The sequence below is a fragment of the Poecilia latipinna genome, unplaced genomic scaffold (assembly GCF_001443285.1).
Source record: "Poecilia latipinna isolate Pla-1442-1.1 unplaced genomic scaffold, P_latipinna-1.0 Scaffold1702, whole genome shotgun sequence".
NCBI lineage: Eukaryota > Metazoa > Chordata > Actinopteri > Cyprinodontiformes > Poeciliidae > Poecilia > Poecilia latipinna.
The window spans coordinates 42,917-60,962 of NW_015114318.1; the positions used below are offsets into that span (position 1 = coordinate 42,917).

An 18,046-nucleotide genomic window follows, 5' to 3' on the forward strand; every position below is an offset into this window, starting at 1 on the left:
TTCCACTGTAGCACAGAGCCAGGACTGCTAAGAGTTCTTAATGATCTCCTCAGGTCGCTCAGTTGTTTTAGCTCCTTTAGGCCTAAGCGCTGCCTTTGATACGGTCAATCACAGAATTCTTTTATCAAGCCTGGAGAACACTGTCAGTCTCAAGTTTAGTTTTAGTGTGGTTTAGATCTTATCCGGTCTTTTGTTTTGTGTCTATGGGAGAACATTCCTCTTCTTCAGAAACCATTTGTTGTGGAGTACCTCAAGGATCCATCCTTGGTCTCAATTTATTTTCTCTATACATTGTCACTGGGTTCTACTTTTGGAAAGCATAATATTTATTTCCCTTGCTTTGTGAAAAACACATCTGCTGAGCTCGTCATCCAAGCTACCACACTCCAAAGAGAGGTTGTAAACAGCATGGAGAAGCCTTGTTGTGATGATGTGACGGGGGAGTGTTGGAGAGGGTAGAGATTCTTAAAGTGTCAGATGATGCAAACAGGGTTTCCTCCAGTGTATTATAAGCGGGACACCAGGCTTTACATTCCCTCCCACCAGGCAAAGAGCTGTTTATTTCAGATTGGGTTTTTTATACACCAGTAACAGTAACAGTAAAGATGATTAAGCTAGGTTCATAGTCGATGCATTGAAATGTGCTCAAAGGGGTGCACACCCGTTGTACCATTCCTGCACCTGCCAGTTGGCCTCACACACTGTTATTTCCGCATTTGGATGCCTGTTTGTGAACAATAATGGATTATTGTCTTAACAGACAAACATTTGTTTGGACTCAGTTGCACAAATAAAGATTTAGGGTCTATGATAAATATTTTATTTTAGCAATACTGTTCTTTACTTACTATTTTTAAACATCTTTTTTTGTTGCAATTACTGTAGGCTACTGCAGGTTGCAAAGTGGTGCAGTTGGTAGCACTGTTGCCTTGCAGCAAGAAGGTTCTGGGATTTGATTCCCGGCCAGGGGTCTTTCTGCATGGAGGTTGCATGTTCTCCCTGTGCATGGTGGGTTCTCTCCGGGTACTCTGGCTTCCTCCCACAGTCTACAAACATGAGTCTCAGGTTAATTGGTTTCTCCAAATTGTCCCTAGGTGTGAGTGTGTGTCTGCATGGTTGTTTATCTGTCTCTGTGTTGCCCTGCAACGGACTGGTGACCTGTCCAGGGTGTACCCCGCCTCTCGCCCGGAACGTTAGCTGGATATAAGCACCAGCAACCCTCCCGACCCCACTAAGGACAACGGTGTACTGAAAATTGATGGATGGATGGATGCAATTGCTGTAGTTATAGTTGAACTACTGACTGGTGCAAACCAAACCAAAGCTAGGAAGAACTGTGCTTCCAGACCTCCTCAGAGTACTCTGGTTTATCACTGCTGTATTCTTACACACACTTAGACACACTGCTGCTCCTCAGTGGGAAATTGCCTCATACAGGCTACAAACCCAGGGTGGAGTTTCATTGCTTAATTACGCTGGAACTTCCCACCCTGCTTGTAGCCCATATTAGAGTTCATATTCATTTTTGAAAAAAAAAAAAAGTAAAGCTATCACTTTGCACACAGATACTGTATGCCAAAAATCCAGAGTGTCTCAATGGTTGGACTGCTTCCTGTGGTGGGTGACTGTGGGGAAACCTGGAACACATTTATCAGCTTTGATCAGACTGAGGCTTCAGAAAAGGAGGAGCCAAACTGCAGAGGGAGTAACTTTGTTAATTCGCCAGATGTCTCTCAGCAGCGATTTAGTTTTCCCTTCATTAATCATTTTCACAAATCTCAATGCCACCAATTAGGCTAACAAGCCCAGTGTGGGGTGACACACCCCTGTGGGAGAGAGAGGAGGGCCAAGCTCTTTCTGAGTCATTCCTCCTGCTGACTTCAAGCACAGAGTCATACCTTTTTGAGGTTGCTGACTTGAAAGGGTGTTTTCCAGTTTTCATGAAAATCATTTCATTGAATGCTTTGTGTGGTGAGGAGGTTTCCTGAATCCCTCCCGGGTTAGTGCAGGGATGATGGCTTTAGTTAGGAAATGACTGAATTTTAGACATTTGCAATGAATAGTAAGAGGTTTGTGCAGGCGGCTATCTTTTATCTCCTTTTCTTTGTGTAGTTGAACCAGTGTGTGAACGTCTGCCATGTCGTCTGGTGAGATTGGCTTTGTAGTTGAAAAATGGATACCCCTATAATCTGCCTGGGGAGAGTAGAGCTGCTAGTAATTACAGACTCTATGCTAGTCTCTCATGACACACACACACACACAGATGCACACATAAGCCCAAAATTTCATAACAGGTACTGCATAGCTACAATCAGTTAGTAGTAGTGGTTATGATTTCCTGTAGCGGGTTTGAAGTTGTGGGATCTATACTTTTCATTAATCAGTAGATGAGGACAATTTCAGAGATGTGCATAATCCGGTTCGTATTAAATAAGAATATTATCAAAAAGTTGCGTTATTTCACTTTCTGAGATCCTTTCAGACACAAACCCAGCAGGCACTGCATCAGAAATTATGAGTTTATGATGAATGTGGCCATCCCAAATGTAGGAAACATCATGGAAAGGGAACAGGACAAAGCGTCCAAATACAGAGGGCTCATCTAAGAGCTGGAGAAAGCCGGGTGACCCCCAGACAGGAGAAGTGGTTCAAACAGACACCTGGAAAAAACCAATCAGAGATCTCAGAACAGCACAGATTTAGGGACAAGCAGAACAGAGAGTATAAAAATCACTTAAGGCCGTAAGTATCCAGATATATCATAAATCTGCAGGGCCTGAATGCATGACACTTGCAATATAGCGATTCATCATATTGTGCAGTTCTAAAAATGACTAATGTATATTTTCCAATGTATGAGTAGAGTATAAAAAAGTAAGAAAACAGCACATATCACATTGATTAAACAGTGAGAACACAGTGAAAGTACATGATGGATAGGAAGGAGAGCTCCCAGAATCTCACTATTATTACAAATTATGACAGCTACAGCAAGTCAAATGGACAACATGATTTAGGAACAGTGTATTAATAAATAGATTTGGTTTGTTTGTATGTACCTTCATTTTCAGAAGGTTTGATGAAGACATTTATTTTGTTTCATGTAAAATCAAACTGGTTTTGTCAGCGGGAACTAAAGCTGTCCATTTGTATGGATTGTATAAAATCATTGTGAAAGTGTTTTGTATCTTGTAATTTTCGGTGGATAATCTCCTACCATCCTGACTCAATCTCATTCGTTCTTTTTCTCTCTGCTTCTGCTCCGTTTCCTTCCGTATTGCAGCCAACTGCTTCCCTCCGTGCCAGAACGGAGGAATGTGCCTCAGGCCCCAGCTCTGCGTCTGCAAACCGGGCTCCATGGGGAAGGCCTGTGAGCAGACCCCGGTGCCGGCTCACTCCAGCCCAGTGGTGCATGGGAGCGAACCCACCAACGGCCACACTAACGGTCACACCAATGGAAACAATGTGGTGCCACAGAGGCCCATACCTCAGCAAGTGCCACCGAACAGCTACACCTCCACTAATAACTTGGCCCAGATGAAGTTAACTGTCAAGGCAGGCCCCCAGTTTGTCAGGCCCCAATACATCCAGCATCATATCCAGCAGCAGTAAGTATTGCTCTTTGATTTAAGCTTTATTATGTCGTGTGTTCCCTGTAGTATTTTACCAACTTCAACACTTTCACTTACTGACTCATGGAGAAATTCACTGTAGTCTCCCACTGTTAAACTTACTGCTGAAGTAAGTGCTCACAGTTACGTTCAGTTAATTCACACTTGCAGTATGTAACTTTCACAAAAGAAATTAAAACTGTCACCATGGTGTGACAGTATGATGAGACAGACAATCTCATTCAATGACAAATCCAGCTCCTCCTGAGGTCAGTCACCAAAAGGAAAAAGTAATGCATAAGGGGTGAAGATGATTGTGCAAGTTGTGTTTCCATTAACAATGTTTTTGTGCTTATTTTGAAGTTACGCATTAGAAAATTTAAAATAACTTCCTCAGTTTATGACTTGAGGTGGTTTTTGGCTTTTCCTCAAAGAAAATTGATGTGCTAAAGGGAAGAACTTTGCTGAATATGGTCTGACGTACTTAACTTTCCCATCCACTGGTAGGTCTGTGCCTTATGAGAGACATGAAACTTGGAGAAATGTCTAAGTTGAACTGTCCAGTTCGGTGGTGAGAGCCTTCAATCTGCGTAGACTGGTTGTTCTGCTTCAGACCAGTAATGGAAGCACTCCTAATTTGCATTTTCTATTTTTTTTATTTTGCAACATTCAAAACTTTGTTTGAAATTTGTATGATAATTGGCGGATTTTTGACAGAATAATAACTGCAAGAGTGGGAGGATTTACTAGATGTTAATAAGACCTGCTGTAGTATATGATTTGGAGATAGTGGCACAAAAAGAACAGCAAAGCTGAAGATGTTCAGGTTTAATTGGAAGGGATTAAACCTTAGGACAGTTAGTATGGCAGAGGGGACAGGATGAGATGACAGCAGAAGATCTGCTGCTGTGACCCCTAAAAGATGCAGCTGACAGAAGAAGATTAAATATTGTCAGGGAACTTATGAGCTGGTATGTAGAAAATAATTTACAGCTCAAAGCCTTTCTGTCACAGACGTCACCTCCTGCTGACATCAGGCTTCATCTCTGGATTTCAGCATGGTGTCCAGTAGGATGGTGAATACTGCAAATGCAAGCTAGCTGTTGCAAATAGAAGCACAGAGACTATTTAGTTCAGTTTTTTTATAACCTGTGCTGTCTTACTAAGGTTGGCCTGCCAACTCATTTCATCATCCATCAGGGCTAAAACAGGCTCCCCGCTCCTTCACACATGGAGCTGAAGTGCTATTAGCTCCTGCTGCGGTTAGCTGTTGGTTTGTTTTGACTGTAAGTAATGCAGATGACTGGAGAGTGTGCACGGTGAAAATGCTCCAACATCTTGTCAGGTCCAGTTTGTGGACGTAATGGGTGCAAAAGCAATTCCCCACTTTTCTGCTCTGAGCCGGTTTGTTAATGGAAACATTGTCAGGGACCCGGCGCGGTGTCTCATTAATGCTGGCACACATCACATGATGATGTGAAGCATGTGGATGAATGTGATTTCTGTGTTCTGAGATTTCTGGGTTTCGTACAAGGCACAAGTAATCGCTACCAGATCTGGTTGAAAGCTGCTCCTTGTTTGCAGAGATTTATTTCACACAGAGAGGACATGTTCCCTGTGTTTTTTATTGTAAAAAAACTCCAGACAATAACTGGTAGAAAACCTTTCCTCGGGATAATGTTTGAGCCAGGTAGTAAATTCTTGGCCAGCGTAAAGTGTCCTGTGTTACAGTTACTAACCTTTTAAAATCCGTCTTTTGCAAGAAAAGTTGTACAATAAGTGAGTGAACAGCTGTTTAACAAGGTCTGGGACAAGTTTAGATACTATAGTAGCTGTAGTGTACTGAAGTGTTTTTAGGGTTCAGTTAGGGTGCTCTCACATCTGGTAGTCCGGAAGACTTGGTTCGATTGGGGATCAAAATCACAACATTTGTTTCTTGTGGTGGTGCTGCACCAAAAACCACTGAAGAAAACAACACGAAGACCTCTGGAGAAGACACTGAGCCCAACCTTCTTCAGAAAATATAAACATAAACAAATTTTAGTGGTTGTTTTGTCTTTGGCAAAGGACAACAAACCTTTCCTCCCGCTAGCGCTAGACACATGTTTGTTTTGGTTGTATTTACCCAGAATGCCCTGTAGTTGGCTTCCTGCTTTTGGAGTGGTCTCCAGTCCATTTGGCATTCACACATTCTCTCAAACCGCGTCAGAGTTCACTTCAACCGAACTGACCCCTAGTATTGTAGGCGAGCCAGAGTTTGTTAACTTTGACTGCACATTCACACCTCAGCAAACAACTGAACTTTCTTAGGCAAAGGAGCTAAAGTTTGAACAGGGCTGGTGTGAATGCACACTTAGTTTAACAGTCGCTTTGGTACATTACTAGCAAAACACAAAATAAAAATCTTTATAACAAAAATGCCCAACTAAAATAATGAAAAACAACTGAAGCACCCTGAGGTATCACAGGTAGAGCTCAGCGCCCAGTAGTTCTACTCCTAGCTGGATTTTTCTGTGAAGGAACAAAAACTCACAATTTGTCTCACATGCAGGCCTCAAAGCAGGAAGGATGCAGAGGTAGAAGACAAAAATAAAGATATTTAAGAAAGTAAACCAAATCTTGAAACAAAGACATGAATAGAAACCAGGACCATGGAGACAGCAGAAGGAAGTAATAATGAAATAGAGAGGTGATCAGTAGAAAAAGAGATAGATGGGAGATTGATGGATAGAGTGAGACCAGCTGAGTGAGAGACATAGACTGAAGGCATCTAATAGGATGAAAGGCAGAATGGAAGCCAAACAAAGACTTAAAATCAGAAATGACAATAAACACAAAATAGAATCCAACTTAATGTGAGCACACAAACACACAGAGACAAAAGAAGAGAGCAGGAGTAACAACAACTTCTCACTTCCTGTTCCTTATACAGTAAAAGGATCCAGAATTAAACATCACCTAAAGACTTGGAAATGTTGAGTGGCAAAAGAGGACAACACAATATCATAAACAGAACTACATAATACTGATTATGACACAGTAATGGTGTTACAAGACAAATGAAGGTACATAAATACTAAATCCTGATAAAGATCTGAACCCACATTCACAAAGATTCTCAGAGTCCTCTTGAAGATTTCCTGTCTTTACCTAAAAAATTCCTGCCAAGGAGTCTTGGCTTCAGAGGGATTCAGTCAGCTGCTGAAATCGACTCAGTTCCTGTCCACACCTAGCAATGTTGGCCTCGTTGCTACATATGGTTGACCTCATTGCTAGGTGTGGTTGACCTCATTGCTAGGTGTGGTTGACCTTGTTGCTAGGTGTGGTTGACCTTGTTGCTAGGTGTGGTTGACCTCTTGCTAGGTGTGATACTGACTTCTAGGGACTGTGATTGGTTCACCTTATTCTTCTACTTCTGTTTAATGGTGTTTGGCAAACAACGTAATAAACCACTACTGTCACCAACTTTTAAAGAAGTGTGGACCAAATCCCAATACTCCAGGCCCTAAAAAAACCTCATGTCATTGTTCATACAAATCACATAGCTTTAAAAATAGAATATGGCCTGGTAACTTTTACGTCTTGGGTCTTTTTGAAATAATCAGTAGAGTTAACAGACTGCTGCAGAAACTAAAGAAATGTAAAGAACAGTCGTTCTTATTTCTTCAAATAGAGCTTTTTTTTATTTTGGCTTTATCTGTTTAATATACAATGGTAAGATACATTTGAAGTTAGATTTAAATAATTTCATAACCTGGTAAAGAACAAATGCTTTTTATTTTGTACTGGTGTCCTGAAATTGAACAAAGGTGTACTTTCTTTCTACGATAACTACCTATTACATTTATGTCTCATTCATTGAGAGTTTCCTCTCTGTGGTCCAAGAGTAAGTTGAGCCTGTACATTACTAACATTTGGAGTCATTTTTCAAACAATATTTTGTTTCTAACTCACTGGTCAAGGGAATAAAAAAATGTTTGGCCAGAAGTTAGGAAAAAGAAGAAAGGCTGTGAACTAAAGGGTGAAGACAAAATGTCCAAGTGTTTTGTGTCAGCAAGCATCAACAATTACACTGAGCTATTGGTGGCACTCTAATCCAACTCCCATTTGGTTTTGAGTGCTTATGAGGGTGAATGTGGTGAAGAATGCTTCTCAAAGATCTCCGTCCAGTCCATAAATCATGGGTGACAGGCTAATGCTTTTATAATGGCTGTCAGTTTGGTTCAGCTGCACAAGTCAAATCCTGCAGCTCAGAGTATGGGCACTCATTCATTCATTGAAGGTGAGAACAACCTGCTTCTATCTCCCACCAGAATAAAACACTGACTTGTTGCTTGATATGGCCTGCAGCTTTAGGACAATTATTTGTACAGAAGTCTGAAGCTGCAGAGTTGGCCTTTCGTGAAAGCTGCTCAGTAGTGCTGCAAAGATCAGTTCAATTTTAAAACAGAACATCTGATGTATTTGTAAAGTTTTTTTTGTCCTTTTAAGAAATCTGGATTATAAAAACTTGACAAGTGTATGTATGTTTACTACGATGACTTCTTCCTCCTCTTTTACCTCTTGTTTAACAGTGGTCAGTATATCCAGTTTTGGTGCTTCTTGTGATGTCATGTCTTTGATGGGATTCAAAAATAAAATTAAGCCATAAATGAGCTGTATTGTTTAGAAACCGTATAAAATATTCAGGCTGAAATAATTTGTTGGCAAAGATTATAAACTGGATAACTCCTTCTTACTGGAGTTCTTGATCTCTAACACTAACACGTTCGCCTATAAAGATACCATTTACACTTATCAACATGGCCGTCAATGCTTCATGTGGTTATAAAATGATACAAATTTGATTTATCCTTAACAAGTGATCTCGCAAAACCAAATGGCTCCTCTAGGCAGTGCTTTACTTCACATCTCCAGTCCATCTGATAAAACACTTGGAATCTAACAAAACTTCACTTGACATACCTTTATTCTTGTTTTCTAAATTTCATCTACCCACTAAATAATTTTGGAATTAAAAAAAAAAAAGTTTTTTAAAGTAGTACGTTTCCATTCATATGGTCAAGATTGTAACTGTGGACAGTCATAGATATAATATTTAAGCTATGACAGCACATGTGAAACAGTGATGGTGAGGTGAAATTTTGACATAGCATTTTCCACCAACCCCCATTATTAAAAATCCAATATGGATGTCACATACAGACTGTAGTGATGGCCGCACCATTAAAAGCCTGTCAGTTTCTATCTATTTATGAACCTGTTCTTTTAACACAAACCCAAAAATCTAGAGAACTATGTTAGCCAACAGGTAAGTGAATTTTACGATAACGACAGACACGTAAGTGAATTTCTGAGAGGTTAGAGTCCTTGTCAAACGGTGTTTTTGACTAAATTCCCAGAGGGTTAGAGTCCCAGTTAAACGACATTTAACTGAAGTCCTAAAAGGGGTGCGGGTTTTAATGTTTTTATCTTTTTTAATCTTTTTTTTTTCAAAATCTCTTTCTCACTGTTTATTCAATGTCACATGCTGTTTTTATTTTAATTATGTAAAGCTCTTTGAAATGCCTTGCTGCTGAAATGTGCTATACAAATAAAATTTGATTGATTGGTTGATTGAACAGAGTAGCTTATAATGTTACCTTGGTCACAGGACGCAGCAATTAGAATGACACACTGGTTTGGAGAGTTGGCCCTTCCTGTTCTGACTTGACTGTCCATGGTTGCATAAATTGAGGTCCATAAAGACAAGAATGAGCCAGTTTAGTGAAAGAACTTGACTGGCCTTCACAGCCTTTACCTTAATCTGATAGAAAACCTTTAAGAACGATTAAATCTGAGAATTCAGGCCTTCTGGTTCAACATCGGTATGTGACCTCACAGATGTGTTACAGACAGAATGGTAAAAAAGCAAAAACAAACAAAAAACACACTTCCCAGAAGAGCCTAAGCTGTTATAACCACAAAGGGATTGCTGTCATTACATTACACCCTATGGATTAGAAATGGATGGTCATTTAATTTAAAATGTCTGAAGGTCAATTAATGAGTGTTTTAGGGAATAATGTGCAGCTTTTTCTTAGTTGTGAAATCCAAACCTGCTCCATGTGGGAGAAAAAAAATCCTCCCAGGATTATCCTTAGTGTCTTGCATCAACACAGTTATACCACGACTGCTGAATTAATCTCTCTTAAACTCTCCATCAAGGGTTTTTGGTCATATTAGGAAGCTGGATCATGTTAAAGACCTTCAAAAATTGAAGAACTCAACTAGGCTTTCAGTGAAACAATGTTACTCACTTCCTCTGTCAGTAGCTATGAAGTGTTGAGATCATGTTGTGAAGGGAATGGTTAGCTTGTAAACTGAGGTAATAAAAGCAACCATCTGTGCTGTGTGTCTGAATATAGAATCTTCCACCGTCATGCCATAGGATCCTAGTCATCGCATGCCCATAATGCTCTTGTTCTTGCGTTAGATCACCCACAGTAGCCATGTTTCCATCAATGTTTTTTGAAGTATTGCATTATCGTTGATGGAAACTGCTAAATTTGAAGTAACTTCCTCAGCTCCACACAAAAATGTTTTTCCGTTTGCTTTAGTTGGTTAATGCACTAAAGGGGAGATGGAGATACATTTCCTGAATAACATAATATTTACTTCACATGACCATGACCAGCTGTTTCCATCAGTCATGTGTAAAAATTTTTATCAGCTTGAAACATCACCAGGACTAGTTGACATGGCAGAACAATGACAACTTTCCCAATAGCATCACATTCCTGAGAACCTCTCTCCATTTCTGAGATGTGTGAACCAGGCACATCTCAGATGTGGCAATAAACAGGAAGCAACCTCTACTTCCTGTATATTGCTGCCATGTTTAGTGTCAACATCTGATGAAATTACACTTTCCATAGCCTGGTTGATTAGTTAAATGCTTAATTTGCATATTCTTTTCCACAACATTTTTAAAGTTTGTTCAAAATTCACACGGCAGTGGGATGGAAACATAGCTAGAGTGATGTGTGTTCAACTTGATTAATACTCCTTGTCTACTATATCAACTCCTTTACCAGAATTTGTATCCTTAGAAAACTCAACATGTACATTAATGGACACCATCACACTTTACACATGGGTTAAGACGAATGAAAGTCCCTTTAAACACACTGACACTATGTAGCCATTTGAATGCTATTAAAATACAGTCCATAATATTGTCATATGCATTAAGACAACTCATAGATGGATTGTATTATATCTGTGACAGTTAAGAGCAGTGCAAAGTACAAATCAGTCAGATGTCTACAAAAACCCCAATTTATATAGACCAGGATTTCATATATGAATGCAATTAAAGTCTGAAACACCCAAGTGAGGTGAAAACTTTTTACATGCTTGGAAGCTGTCACTTTCTGTGGAATTGGACTTTTATAATAATAGCATATAAAATGTGTTTAAGGAATTAAACCTTCCTGTGTTGTTAGGTCAAATATTCAGATATAAAATATAAAAAGTTCTCTGATGTAAACGTATGGTCTCATAACCTTTGTGAGGTGAGTGGATTTAGGGAAGAGTTTTGAGATTAGAGTTGTCAGAGAATCTCTGTATGTTTTCCACAATAATGTACTTCCTCTTTTGTTTGATGAAGGGATGATGCACACGGCCAGTCACTGTTCACATCCTCATCCACTGGCAGCGGCGCAGGTTCCCCCAAACATGGGCTATCACTCTTTCCCACCATTCATGCTGAGACTGATCTCTGTAACTAAGTTGAGATAAGCTGCTTATCTCCATTAATGTCATGAGTGCATGATCACAATTCAGAGCACATGCTCCGTTTGGCTGAGCAAAATCCTGGCATCCAGTGTGTAGCTAACAGACAGTCTGTGTAAGGCCTGTGTGACCTGACTGAGAGGAGAAAGAGTGGGAAACGCCTTGTAGCTCCATATGGGCTTAACGCTTAATAGTAGAGGAGGATGATGAACTCTGTCGTTAGCTGTGACCACCAACAACTGGCCTAATGTCAAAAGGTGCTGTATGCAAACCATATTTTAGTTGAGCATACCTAAATGCAGATAATAAAACTCAATCTGGTCCCTAAAAGGGTGTAAATAAGATCAAACACAAACCAGAAATACAACTTAAAATCACCCGTTCATAATTCTCCAGATTCCTCCTTGACACAGTGAGATGCCACAGAGTTGAAGAGAGTCTTGTCAGGGCCTGAACCTCTCTGGGAGAAAACAAATATATATTTTGTCACCTCTGTACCTGCTTAGTTTGTGGCTGAAAGTCATATTTTAGATCATGAGTTTCAGGAGGAAGGGAGTGCAGATTACTGACATCTGTTGAAGGTGCATGAAGTTTTTCTGCCAGCATATCATTAAAGCTGTTTGCTTTGTGAATTCACTACAGAGACGAAGCTACTAATAAGCTAAAAACATTCTGTGGGAAAAAAAGGAACATTATTACTATAGAGTTTCATCTTTAAATGTGAGCTTTAAATCATAATTTCCACTCAAATCATGGTAAATAAGGGACAAATAGAAATACATAGACAGTAAAAGATGTTGGACAAGCAACTAAAATTGCTCTGTTAATTTAACTGGTGTCCCAGAGCATTCAGACAAACCTGGACGGAATGATGCTTAACTGGACCTTTGTTATGTCCATGACTCCTCAGCTCTTTAGCAGCTGCCTCCTCATACCATTCTAATGCATCATTTGTAGAACATATTGCTGAGATTCTGTTTGCTGGATCTTGTCAGCTTTCTCAGAGTTAATAGTTAAAGCTGATGTTGATGTAACCTGATCATGTCCTTGTTAAAGGTGCAGATTCACTCTAAGCATGTCTTCTGCTTCACCTACAACATATTTGCAAGTTCCGCTTTATAATGGAGTCAATGCTGCCGCCCTTGACCCAAAAAAAGTCTAAAGTTTTCACAGTTTTAAATAGGGAACAGTTCCATTTTGTTGATATGGCTCACCTCTTATGTTTTTGATTAAATCCCTAATTAATGGGTTTCTTTTCTCTTACTTTTCGTCTCTTGTTCTGTTATACATGCACACACACGCACACAGACTCTCTCACATGGTTACGGGGTTTGGTATCTGTCTTTAGATGCTCCACCATGTGTAAGGACTGAGTTCTTAGATTCTGTTCTGTCTTTGGTCCAGATAACATTCTAAATCCTAAGGCTGAAAAATTAAGCATGGTGAGACACTGCGGTTGGACGAATCAGAGGAACTTAGCAATTTTTGACAAAGTGATTATGCAGTAAATGATAACATCCAACTCATGGTGAAGAACTGCATTCTTTAAATATGGAGAAGTCTCACTAAATGGAAGTGTTGCTATGGATTGGTCACTGATCACAGCTGTGAATGCAGCTGCTGTCTGTCCACTGTCACAAGTAAATCACCTGCTTTAGTCAAATTCACTGTTTATGTTGTTGAGGAAAATCTGCATGTAACTTAGTTTTGTTTATGTTACTCTTAATTTTTTTTTCACGCTTTCTATGCACTAGTAAATGGATTATCTGCTTCTGTTTATTTGTGTTCTTATTTCTTATTTATTTTTTTCAGAATCCGGCCTGTCCACTCTGGACAGAACCAGCAATACGTCATCAAGCCCAAGTACTACCACACACACACCACACACACACAGATGCATGTTCAGCCCCAACCTGAGCGCCCCATCCCTCTGACGGTGGGACACAACTCCATCCATGGTGAGCAGGTCCTCTTATTTCTGCTTTTAGTGTTTTGGTTTGTTTTATACATGAAAACTAACTTTCAACAGGAATTTCAGACAGTTTGCTTTGCGCTTCCTAAGCTGCTGCTCTTCATAAATGCACCACACAGTGTGATGACTGTTGTTTTTAACTTTTCAAAAATTTTGACAAGCATTTTTGATCAAAGATTGTTGCACTGCAAACAGGAGTTGTAGGGAGGATTTATGATCACCAGAAATTAGATTTTATATAGAAATTGGAAAAAAAAAAACTTAATTGGGCCACTTCAATTAATTTATTTGCTGTAAAAAATACATTTGAGACAAGTCAAGACCTTAAAAAGAAGAAACGGACTTCTGTTCTGTTGTACATGACTGTCTTTTGCTGTAAACAATCATCCTCCACTGTGAAGAGAGAAGTTTCGATCCAAACTAGGTGACTATTAATCTTAATTCAGTATTTGGAAGCGTGGCCAACACGGACTCATCAGCTTCGTTCTCTCCCTCCACTGCCATTGCTGAAACTGCAGGCGGACTACAATTCTAAAATATTGCAGAAAATCAACATCATTGTTCACAACTTCTTCTCCTTCTGTTCGCTGATTGACCCAGTAGAAGTTCTACCAGAGGAATACAGCTCAATGTGAGGAATCCCACATGGAGATGTGAAGGGAAATGAGAATCAAGCATTGGGGAAAAAATGGCCAGATTAAGACATAATGGAAGTGTCTTTACATCAGTCATGCTTTGAACTGTGGGAGGATCTCTCAGTCTTTCCAAACTGTTTTATTATCAGCTTTAAGATCAGGACTCTAACTGAAGCCTGTAGACACCTGGCTGTATCTTAGCCTTTTTACAGTTTCTTTGAGCATTTCATTGTCTGACCTTGCAGTCTTTCTATGTCCACTATTGACAATATTGGCAGAGGTTCACCGTATTTTCACTTGTACCTTATGTTTTCCCTGTTGAATGGTGGAGTTCATTTTTACTGATGGCAAGCGTCATTTGCTTCTCGGGTCTTTGATGATGTTTTTCCCTTTTTGGCATTGTGTTAGCCCCCACCTGTACCTGTAAGGTGTGTATTAACACATCTTACAGAAAATTTGATCAAACTGGTCACACTTGTTGATCATCAATTACTCAAATGCATTGACTCTGATCTGTTGCTCATCCCTTCAACCTCTAAAGCAATAAATGCACCAGAGAACACCAGACACATTTCTTCCAGACTTCTGTAAAGGGATTTCTCTTTGCTTTCTCTGCTTGCTGCAGACTGGATGGATCTCATTGTGATCCTTTCTGTTCTAAACTTGGCTGATGTCTGTGTTTTTGTCTGAGATACTCTGCTGACTTCCTTTCCATATGCTTGACAAGGCTTGACAGTCTGCAGGAGGCGTGTGCAAAACCAACATAGTTACAGATGTGAAATCAGTAGATGGAGAAGTTTTCTCATTGCTGTGATGAGAAGTATTTCTGACATGTTGTCACTAGGAGAACACGAATCTGCCTGGAGAATTGCTGACAAACCTAATTATAGCTCCATATTTTTCATCTAGAGAAGTTTAGCACATTTCGAAGACAGAATTTAGTACGAGAGATAAACACAACTGTTCTGATTGTGTCCCAACCATTCAACTCTGTCTCCTACACATGGCCTAGCTGACTTAGCCAACAAAGATGCTGCTAAATATTTACTTATTCTCTCAGTTTTACTTCAAAATGGCTACAGTCCTGTGGGACAGTATTTGCCCCCTGAGAAGGTGCTGGCCTCTCTGTGCTGGGTCCAAAACTCCTACGACCATCAGCTTCACTCCACGATTGTGCTGTGAAACAGACCAGAACACACTGGAGTTAAGACAAGAGAAAAATAAAATAAATAAACTGATCAACACAGTATTTACTGGGATTTTCTACTTTTTTTTAATTTTCTCTCGTATCACAGAAATGAAACCTGAAACATTGTCCTGGTTGTTTCTGGACCATATTTTATATTTTATTAAACTTTTATTTCACCAGGAAAATCAAACTGAGAATAAACTTTTTTTTTGCAAGAGAATCCTGGCCAAGGCTGGCAGCGGCACGCAGAGGTCACAGAATATTCACAGTAAAAACAGAAAAAGTTAACACCGTCATGAATAAATTAATGAAAAGATTCCTCAGTTAAAATATTTACAGACAGATGAGATACAGAAACAACATAGTAGGCACAGTAGTTTGGTGAAGAAATCAAAGTTATGCAGAAAAGTCTATATTTTGGACTGACAGCTGGGAGTCAGTTATTCGTCTTTTGTCAAAAAACCTAAACTATTTTTAAAATATTTTTGTCCTAAGATTTATTTTTAAAGAGAAACAAGAACTCCACATACAAAGCTTATATTTAGCCAATAATTGCTGGTCTAGATGCAAAATAAGTGTAAATAAATAAATAAATAAATGTTAATGAGCATACAATAATTTTTTCCACTGAAGATGATTGAATGTAACAAAAACAATTAGGTAACTAATTTAGTTACATATTTTAGAGATAAAAATTCCAATATGATTCAGTGAGGAGAAAATCTCCAATTCCAATATGTGGAGATGAAGATTTGTTAAAAAAGCACTTTGTTTGATTTATTCTGAGATTTCACCTTAACAGGTACTTTGTTTCTACGATTGTTCTTTAAACATTAATACTTTTGTTCCTGTTAGGATAAATATTAGATTTGACTAATAGTTTTCAAAATAACACAAAGCATCCAGTTTGCTTTTTTCCACGATGATGAAGAGTTAAAATAGGCTTAAGAACAAGCAGTACTCTATTGAAATCCCAGCCGACAGCAAACCAGACTAAATGACATGCGTTGATGAGGAAACGTTTTTTAGACCTGACAAAAACCCACTGGAAATAAAACCCAACAAACTTTGGCCTTGAGAATAATTTGTGATTCCAGTGTGTGTTTTGAAAATCATTTGGTATGTTTGGCCTGTGTTGTTCCAGTAAAGATCTCACCTGTACACATAGTGTTTAAATAGTAGAAGTATTTCCATAGACATACGCTGCAGGCATCCTCCTCTAAATACTGCATAATATTGGGTAAAATGTTCCTCTGGCTGCTCGACTTGATTCCATAATTGTGCTGTAAACCAGCTGACAGGCGCAGACACAGCAGAGCTCTGTGCAGACAGGGGTTTGGACCCGGCACACAGAACCCAGGAATCAGCGCACAGGGAACAGATTTTTAATAATACAGAGACGTGAAGATAACAGAGAGAATTAAAACAAAACTTAATAGAACAAAGAACACTTTGATGCTAAAATGGGCAGAAAGACAAGCTGTGAACTAACTCTGAGGTAGATATGATGTGCCTTCAGGTATCTTTTCTTCCGGCCTTTTGTTCTGTAGGCTGGCATTCTTGAGGGTGGGGAAAAGACGATGCAGACGGAGAAACGAGTTGATAAGCTCTTCCCTGTCTTATTTCTGGCTTTCGGGATGAGCCATTCAGTCTTCATGCGAGATGAAGAAGTTCTAAGGATAGTTAGGTGAACCTGAAATAAAACCAGATAGAGGGAACAGGCACCAGAAGAACGAGAAGTGTGCATACAGGGTCAGAAGTTGCTCATCGTTTTGTCCAAGTCTTCTGATGAAGGATTGGACAACAGCCCAGAGTTTTGTTTGCTAACCTCACCCACATATTTTCTTTTTTCCTTGCGTCTCATTCACATTTCGGAGGTGCTGTTGGATTAAGTGGAGAGGGAGGAGTAACGTAAGCAAGGAGGATCCACATGCTGAAGTTTTCCAGAAATGTTAATGACAGCATAGTTTAGTTCACTGTTTTGACTGGAGTCTCGGCAGTTCTGAGGGACCAGATTCAACCGGAGAGTAATTCGGCTTCTTATGGCTCTAACAAGACTCCTGCTCTCCCTCCTCCTGGTTTGTGCCATTTTGTCAGCAGCTCTGGGGAACCAAACAGGAAGGATCAAGGTGGTCTTCACACCCACCATCTGCAAAGTGACCTGCGTAGGAAGCAGATGTCACAACAGCTGTGAGAGGGGAAACACCACCACCATCATCAGTGAGAACGGCCACACCACAGACACGCTGACAGCGCCAAACTTCAGAGTAGGTAGGTGATCCTGACTCTGGCTGCTTCTGGTTTCCACCATCACCAGCGACCATTGTCTCGTCTCTAATCATAAAACAAAGGTTTACCTCAACGGAAGAAAAGTATTTGAATTGTGTCGACGTTGCTCAGAGAATTTTGTGAATGATTGCTGGTCTCTGATGTCATAAAGCTGTGAGCTGCCAAAATCGATTTTAACTGCTTCGGATTTCTCTTTTAAATAACTAAATGCAACAACTTTCAAATATGTAAATATAATCTATTTCTACTTTTTGTATGGATCAAAAATTGAATTGCCTTTATGTTAAAGTGTCCATGAGACAGTAACTGACAAGAGTTTACACAGCTGCCTCTAAAGGAATTACTGAGACTACAAATACAGCTGTTTTCAAATGAATCTAAAGCAAATCTTTCATGTTAGACCACTCATAACCCCCAGCATGAGGAGTTGTTTTTTATTTTCACACCTCAAAATATAAAAGTGCATTCTGCCAAAAGTATATATTTTTTTCTTTCTGCAAATGCGGGAGCTTTAAACAGCCTTTCTAGCCTTTCAGAGGCGAAGTCACACTGTGTGTGAGCTAGAGCAGTCACT

General features: G+C 39.6%; 1 protein-coding gene across 6 annotated transcripts in view; it reads left to right on the plus strand.

Moving 5' to 3' along the window:
* The window catches only part of ltbp1 (latent transforming growth factor beta binding protein 1), a 74,722-nt gene that overhangs the window by 14,197 nt on the left and 42,479 nt on the right, over positions 1 to 18,046 (plus strand). For 5 of the 6 annotated variants that reach the window (XM_015060349.1, XM_015060347.1, XM_015060346.1 and 2 more), the window contains exons 3-5: positions 3,284 to 3,608; positions 13,200 to 13,345; positions 17,281 to 17,454. In XM_015060349.1, coding sequence (XP_014915835.1) covers positions 3,284 to 3,608; positions 13,200 to 13,345; positions 17,281 to 17,454 — 645 coding nt within the window. The remainder of the gene's footprint in view (positions 1 to 3,283; positions 3,609 to 13,199; positions 13,346 to 17,280; positions 17,455 to 18,046) is intronic. The other variant, XM_015060345.1, reaches the window with a different exon arrangement.